Below are 8,498 nucleotides of genomic sequence, written 5' to 3'. Positions count from 1 at the left end.
AAGCCCATTTCCATGGCAACATGAATCACATGGGCCTTGTATCTAGTTTGAAATACTAATTAGCTATTCCCCACCTATCCAACTCCATGCTATCTTGGAATTACACAGACAGTTCAAAGTATAACCATTTATAAAACTTGACATTCCTAACACCTCCTAGTGAGATTTTGAGACTAATAGTCTACCCACAGTCAGCACAGCTGCTGTTATCATTGTCCACGGGTGTGAGAACTTCACATCTTCCTCAACAATCTCTTGACTTGGATCCCACTTGTTCCCATAGCAACCAAGCCACACAGGATTTTTTGTTGCACAGAATTCAGAGTAGGTCACATGACTCTTTCATTCCTCCATTTTACCTTAAATTAAAGAGACAGCCCCAAAACTTAACAAGCTTTTAAACTTCATATTTGTAACACATTCTACAATTGATCAGTCAGATTTATTTCTCACACTGGTATTTTATTACAATATTACACTCTGTAAACATGTATGTAACTATACAACTTGCTATTATTTTTCAAGCTTGATTTTTCTTCTGAACTTTGAGAGTTTTGTGGTTTGATTACAAATATTAGTTTCTAAACAATTTTTTTACAATAACATTTCAATCGGTCTTGTGGACCTGGAGCAAAACAAAAATATTTTTAAATTGAACACTATTCCCTTTTGTTCAATGGTTTCTTGTGATTTTTGTGAAGCAAGACAACATAAATAGGTTAACTGTAGTTGTTTTGTATATAAGCTATTCAATTCCTCTAGGTTTATAATATGAAACATCTGCAGTACAGTATAGCATCATCCAAGATATTAAAATTAAACTCTTTTGAGATATTTAACCTCCAAATGCTGTCAAGAGAGGGCCAGTGCTTTTGTTGCAAACATAGACCAGCCAGCAGCTTGCAACGCCTGATTACATCAGCATTTTCCTGGCAATACTGAAAAATATTTTAATGGAAAGGAAGATTGAGTAGGAAGTATAACGGAGAGTCAATCAACAACAAATTACTGCCCACGCCCAAAGTGAAAATTTCTCTCAATAATTGTTGAATATAAATGTCAATTCATTTTCTTGTCTCCTCATCAGATGAGAAATCTACTTGAAGTTCACAATTTCTAAAATAATTTTTCTCATCAGTCACGCCACTGTCATTCAATGTAACATAACCCGCTGCATAGGTTAGATTCCCTGTAAAGAAACAGTTATAGTTGTACAGTTGTAGTGTAAGGCACAGCCTAAGCACAACCTTGCCTTTTGTCTATGCATAAGAAAAAGCACAAGGTTAAGGGATATGATCCAACTTTTAAAAAATATTAAAGGCAACTGATAAGATGTAGAAAGGTATTTTGTGCACAATCAGCAGACACAAAATCAGAGGATAGTGTAATAAACTGAAAAATGCTATTTGACCAATCCAGAATAAATAAGAACCTTCTTTTTACACAGAGTTTGTCAACTTGTGGAATAAGCTGCCACCTAGTGCAGCAATACTCACTCCATGGAATTAACTTCTGATTAAGGAAAGAGTACAGAGATTGTGATAGATTTACAATTTACCACCCAGTAAAAGACTGCCATTGTGGATCAATCGATTGTTATAGGAGCTGTCCAATATTCATTTCTCATGAAATGAGAATTGGTTGGTTTCTATAACAGATGGCAGGCCCCTGTGCCAGTTTACATCCAGTTGATATATTGTAAATCTATCGCAATAGCTCTGGATAGAAAGTACTTTTTAATGTTTTGATCTGCATCCAGAGGGCAGAGTGATCTGCTTCATTTAAATGGCCTTTTCTCATTCTTACATTTTTATGTTAGCCAAAAGCACCAAATGTGGTGCAGTGAAATTCCAACCCAGTCCAATCTTAGAGGGAAAACACAGCAACAATTCAACAGTGCAGCTCTTGCGTAAAGGGTCTTCTCTGCTCAAAAGTCATCCAGAAGTGGATAGATGAGGTTATCTTGGAATGCAAAATGCACAAGAAGGTGTCCACTGCAGATCATTATTAACAAAGCACAACCTAGTTGGAAATAATAGAAGACTTAGAACATGTACACCAAAACAGACATTGAAACATAATCAGATTTTGGTCCAGCAGACAGACATCCTCATTTCTAGATTCAAAATGACCTTTGATTTTTTTTTTTTATTCCAATAGTCTGGATGGAGAGGGGATTACCTGTGAGTGCAATAATTATGAAGTGATTCTTTGTAAGCTTGTTTCATGAAAATCACATAGGGAAATCTTTTTCCTTGATTGGATGAAGAAATACCCTGTCAAGTGATCAGACTTTTACAAAGTTGTGCCATTACATGGTATAAGCAGGAACAAAATTCTAATTACCTAATAACTCAGGAAACCCATGGGCATTTTAAACTGATGTTAATTAAAATAAATTTGGTTACATTTCCTAGAGCACTTTACAACATATCTTCTAATTGAAATTCTTCAGATTATAATTAGATACAATGTTCTAGAAGTTTAGTGTGTTTTTAATTATTTGTTGCAACCATTTTAGTTTTAATTATTCTTTCATGGGATGTGGGTGTTGCTGGCAAGATCAGCATTTGTTGCCCACCGCTAATTGCCCTTGAACTGATAGGCTTGGTAGGCCAATTCAGAGGGCAGGTAAGAGTCATTGCTGTGTGTCTGGAGTCACATGTATGCCAGACCAGGTAAGGATGACAGATTTCCTCCCCTAAAATGAGCATTAAGTTATGGCATCTCATGATATATTTCACAGAGCTCAAATCTTATATTGTGAATACTCATTGCATATGAAACAGTTTGGCACCAGTATGTGGCTGTGGGTGGTGTGTGGATGCCCCTCCCAGCTTGTGCAACTGTGGGCTATTGTTTTCATCCTACAGGTTATTTCCCTCCCTTTCTTCCTCTCCCCTAGTCCAGAGGCATTACTTTAACTAGTTAGCTTGTCAATCATCTTTTTACTCTGATTTTTGCAATCATGTGATCAGTACTAATGAAATCTATTGTCATATGTGAAATATAACAAAAATAAGGCGACTTGTACATCTGTTTCAGAGACACCAGCAAAAGATTCTCCAAATCTCTCATTACATTTGCTCAACAGAAAGAACTGTAATTCCTGCCATCGTGCATGTTTACAATTATATTAACATCCAACAACAAAACCCATCGGCACACACATGTCACCATCTCAAAGTCATTCATTCTGTCCTTCTTTCTATATTTCCATTGCAAATCTATAGGTGCCTATTTACAATGGGAACTGCCTATGTAAACCTACTATGCTGTAATTACATCCTACTGGCAGGATTGGCACTGCAACATTTTCACAGGCGGGATAGTGTAATTATAATGCCACATGTTTACTTGAATTATTTCTAGTATGAACGTGGACATGGAAATTTATAATGGAAAAAATGACAGGAACTGTTTGTAGATGTGTGATTTTTAATATATTTCTTGTTGATCTCTTGTGGTATTGCAAATGGGAAGTCAGATGATAAGTGTTTGACAAGGACAGTAGCTTTGACTGTTTCAATGGAAAATGGGTTATTGTAAGTCAATAAAGAAATATTGAAAAGAACTATAATGAACTACAATTTCAATTTTGAATATCATGGCAAATAAGGTTTCATCCAGTAGTAGAGGCATGGAGTAGAAGCAAGAAAAAATGTAAAACATATAAATTGTACTATAAAATGTATTTATAGATGTAGGAATAGAACTGGAATTGAAATGAAAGCCATAAAGGACTAGAAAACACCGGCTTTATGCCCAAGTAGCAAGTTGAAAATTAGTCTGGAATATGGGCATATATTTCTTAAAAACCTAATTGAATATATTTCTATTCTGGGTATAAAACACTGAATGTAATTTGCATATCATATTTTATACAAAACTGATGTATTAAAAGCATTAATAGAATTTAAGATTTGTATATTAGGTTCTCTGTTAGTCAAAGGGCTAATGTCGTATTAGATATGTGATGGTTTAAGAGGTAGGTTTTAGAGTTGTGCTCAAGTGCTGGGGAGGTAAGAAACATTAGGAGAGGAAACAGATGGGCTGTAGAGAGGTCAGTGGTAGCTAGTGCGGAAAAGGTTGTGGTGCTAAATGGATGGTAAAGCCCGAGTGACAGGATGTGTTGAAAATTCGCAAAGAAATTTAAGGGATTTCATAGAATTTGGAGTTAGCAAATCATAGAAGATGGTAGGAAAAGGTAACTCCCTAACTCGGGTGATTACAATGAAGAGAATGCTGAGTGAAAATGTAGTGAGAAATGATAAAAAATTAAATGCGTAATTATAAAAATTGAGGACAGGAAATCTCAGAAGGTTTTATAGTGTGGAAAATACCTAAAACAGGCTAGGGACATAAAGGACAGGAGTAGCTATTAAAAAGAAACACCAGGGGCAGAATTTTACATCCTGCGGGTGGGCGCGTGTCTGATCGGGCGAAAAACAGCAGACGTTGATGTCGGGCAAGCGTCCTGACATCATCACATGATATTTCGCTCGGTGGGCGTGAACGGGTGCCGGACCTGCGCCCGCCATTAATTAACAGGCTACTTAAAGGACTAACAGTCCAATTGACGATGATTTTTCATTGCCCATGCAATTTTGCACTTGTCACACGCGTAAAACGGGCAGGCAGCCAGCCGACATTTTCAAATACCTCATCCAAGGGTGGGATAAAAAGGCTCAGCAGCATTGCCAGTGTGAGTGAGGAGTTTGGTAGATAGCTTGATGTTGGTGAATTATTGGTACTTGGCAGTTTCATCTCTGTTCAGGGCTTCATTCTTAGTATTTCCAGGCTTCATTCCAGGACTCCAGGGTATCTGCAAGGCCTCTGGAGGATTCAGACCATGTGGATCCTTCCAGGTATCAGATAGGTTTCCATTGCCCTGGTAATCGTGATTGTGGTCTCCACTGGTGGCACCTCCTCTGAGGAGGAAGAGAGGGGCAGAAGGGAGAGGAGGCCAGGTGTCCCAATGAAGCTTCCAGTGGAGGGACCTGTGGGAGGAAAGGCGCAGGCACAAGGGGCGCAGGATCAGCAGGAAGTCCAAGGCTGAAGGGGCCGCAGAAGATGCCACTATCCTGCTGCCAAAGTTTACAGGCGATGATGCAGGTTTCTCAATATGTCCAAGGTGCAATGCTGAAGGAGGCTCCACCTCTCACGGGAGACCATGACCTCCATTTGTCCGATGATTGGGCCTGAGATCAGCTCCGACTGTGTGGGTGGACACCCTATGCCAGTGGTTCTGAAAGTCATAGTGCCCTCAACTTCTATGCCTCTGGCTCTTTCCAGTGCTCAGTGGGCTCTCCCAGTCAGCCGGGAGTTGCATCAAGTTGGTGACAGAAGCTCTGTTCTGGTGAGTATTAAACTTTATTCTTTACCACACAAATGAGGCCAGCCAGGTTGAGCGAGCCAGAGGCTTTACAGCAATTGTTGGGTTCCCTCGCACCCAAGGTGCCATCAGCTGCACACATGTGGCCATCAAGGCGCCAGCGGGTCAGCCGAGAGCCTTCGTCAACAGGAAGGGATTCCACTCTATGAACGTGCAGATAGTGTGTGATCACAGGATGCAGATTCTACAAGTCTGTGCAAGGTACCCTGGCAGCTCCCACGACGCCTACATCCTCAGACACTCCCAGGTGCCGGGGCTCTTCAGTGCTCCAGCCCGGCTGGATGGATGGCTGCTGGGTTTATCCGTTTGTCCGTTGAATAGGTGGCTCATGACAGCTCTCTGCCACCCAAGAACAGAGGCAGCGAAGTGTTATAAAATGAGCCACGCCTCCACAACGGAGGTGATAGAGAGAACCATAGGTCTTCTCCAGATGTGCTTCCGATGCCTGGACCATTTAGGGGGTGCACTACAATAACAGCCCAAGAACAGCTGTCACTGATAGTGGTTGTATACTGTGCTCTCCACAACCTGGCACTGGCAAAGGGAGACCCACTGGAAGAAGAGGATCTTGACACAGCTGCACAGGCCACAGAGGACGTGTCCAGTAGTGAGTCAGAAGAGGAGCACGGTGAGGAGAACACTGAGGACGTGGAGGCAGACCTCAGTAACTTCCAGGGAGGCAGGGACGCCTTGATCCAACGCTCCTTCAGCTAGGATACCAAAGATCAGCTTCAACTCCATGCCAGGGCTGCCCCCTCCTTCCTGGATGTCTGAAATGACCCTTTCATTTGAACACAAAGAACACTTAGTGCCTGTGCAATAAAGTTCAGAGCCACTTATGTCCAGCATGACATACTGGTGTACTCTGCACCAATGATATAAAAAGGTGAAGCATAGTCAGGCCATGATGACAAAAACACAATTTATCTCATTTTGACAATTCCAAACTATTTACATAAACTTCTCTGGTCTTCATTCCCAGACCAGTATAGATAAAGTAAACTTAAATTAACATAAAATCATCCGTGACTTGTCCCTCTTGTGCTCATGGTGCCTTAAACTTATGCTTGCGAATGCTACATCTTGGTGCCCCCCCGCCCCACAACCCCCGCATCACCCCACCTTGCTGGCACTGGCATTGAAGGCAGCCTGCTGACTCTGGTGCCTTGATGACCTTAGCGGTCGTCCTCTGGCCAGTGGAGCCTGTGCTGGCCCTGCCTGGGAGGGAGTGACCTGTGCCACGGCTGGCATCTCCTCAGTCGTTGCAACCTCATCAGATGTGACAGTCGCTGGGAGAGGGACATAGGAGCTGCTGCCATCATCTGGAGTGCCCTGAGAGGAGCCCGTAGAGACGACAAGCAGCTCGTGCGCCAATTTGAGGTTGCTGGGACCTCCCTGCTCACCATTGATGGACGGGCACCTAGCTTGGATACTCTGTGTCTTATCCATCTCCCACACTGGCACTGACCACCTGAGCTCAGTGCCTGTGCAAGGGCTTACAGGTCTGAGCACAACCCCAGGAACCCCTCTTTCTGTCCCTTGAGCTGCCTCTCCATGAGAGTCGCCAATCTCTCATGGAGGATGCAGTGCACTTGGCCATGAGAGTCAATGCAGTGCTGATGCTCTGCCTGGACTCCACCATAACGGAGACCATGGCATGTAGACCTTCATGGATCTCCACCAGATCGTCCCACACACCACGCAGGACATCCAGCATCTGCTGCCTATTGGAGACTCCAGAGGCTCATCGTCAGCCTTCGACTGAGTATCGCCCTGGTCTCTAGCAGTCCTCTGACTGCTGGCGTCATGGGCACTCTCTACCTCCGCCTGCACCTCAAACGAGTGTGAAGTGCCCTCACCAATGTGCACCGAGATACTAGTCGCTGAACTAATGCCCACCGAGGTGCTGATATCTGTGCTGGTGCCTGCTTCAGAGAGTGGGTGTGACGCAACAGAAGCCCAATGGTCCTCCAGCATCAGGGGTGGCCCATCGAGGTCCACAGAGTGAACACCTGCTGGCGAACCTAAAAGGGAGAACAAGTACATGTTATTAATTAAAGTCATCACACTGTCACTGTGCATGCCAGGCTCCCTGGTGAGACAATGGAGATCTGCATCACGGTGCCATCGTCTCTCAATGATCAATGGGGACTTCAGGTTCGCAACTCACATCAATGAAGACATTACACCAGAATTGTTGCATATTCCGAAACTTTCACCTGTGTGCACTGCACTCTTACATTTGTTTGGCACCCCTGCCTCTCTACGCCTGGTTGCATGTGGAGCGTGCCGGTTCTCGAGCTCCAGGATGTCTTGCTCGAACCTGCTGAGCACCAGGAGTTTGGGCTGCCCTCCGCCTGTACGTGGCCTCTCTGCTTGGTTATGGCTTATCTTCTCCTGTAAGAACAGAGGAGCATTGATTAGTCCACTCTCTACCTGCAGCACCATTGCAGCCTGGCCAACACCATCTGACAAACGCCTCACAGGGCACACCGCCTTGGCTAGCCCTGGCGTCATTGACAGTTGGCACTCAGAATCTAGCACCCCTGAGCTCCACGGGGGGACAGCTAAACACTTCTGCACACTGGCCCATGCCAACATGGTACTCACCCTTCCTGAGTGCAGCAGGTCATTGAAGCGCTTCAGGCACAGCACCCAGGAGCACCGCACCACGTCATGGCTGCTCACTATTGCTGCCACCTCCTCCCATGCCCTACTTATGAGGTGCGGTGGTCTCCACCTCCCATCTCTGGGGACAAAGGTGTCCCCCCCTGGCAGCTGCGTCCTCCAGGAAGACGACGAGGCACTCATTGGAAAAGCAGGGGGCCAAGTGTCCACCCAACCTGTCCTACCGCCTGCCTTGTCCAGCCGCGCTCGACTCCTTTGGGAACGCTGAACACACGTCCTTCCGTGGCAGCCTTCCAGGGGCTGCCTGGGCTGGTTTTAAACCGGCCGCTGGGTCGCCATTGGACCTGGCGGCCGACAGGCCCCTGCCCCCGCCTGCACCTTCCCGGCCAGTGCGGAGCCACGTTTCACGCCGGGCAGGCCTTAATTGGCCCACCAGCGTGAAATCACAGTCGGGGGCCGATCGCGGGTGGTGGAC

General features: G+C 44.7%; 1 protein-coding gene across 1 annotated transcript in view; it reads right to left on the bottom strand.

Annotated features, from left to right (window-relative positions):
- Window positions 1-1,780: 1,780 nt before the first annotated feature.
- tmem244 (transmembrane protein 244) overlaps window positions 1,781-8,498 on the bottom strand; it is a 99,885-nt gene continuing 93,167 nt past the window's right edge. The window contains exon 6 of the mRNA XM_078541291.1: window positions 1,781-2,022. Coding sequence (XP_078397417.1) covers window positions 1,928-2,022 — 95 coding nt within the window. The 3' untranslated portion in view covers window positions 1,781-1,927. The remainder of the gene's footprint in view (window positions 2,023-8,498) is intronic.

This window comes from Cetorhinus maximus, chromosome 5, assembly GCF_964194155.1.
Source record: "Cetorhinus maximus chromosome 5, sCetMax3.hap1.1, whole genome shotgun sequence".
NCBI lineage: Eukaryota > Metazoa > Chordata > Chondrichthyes > Lamniformes > Cetorhinidae > Cetorhinus > Cetorhinus maximus.
This window is presented reverse-complemented; position numbering and strand designations above follow the sequence as displayed.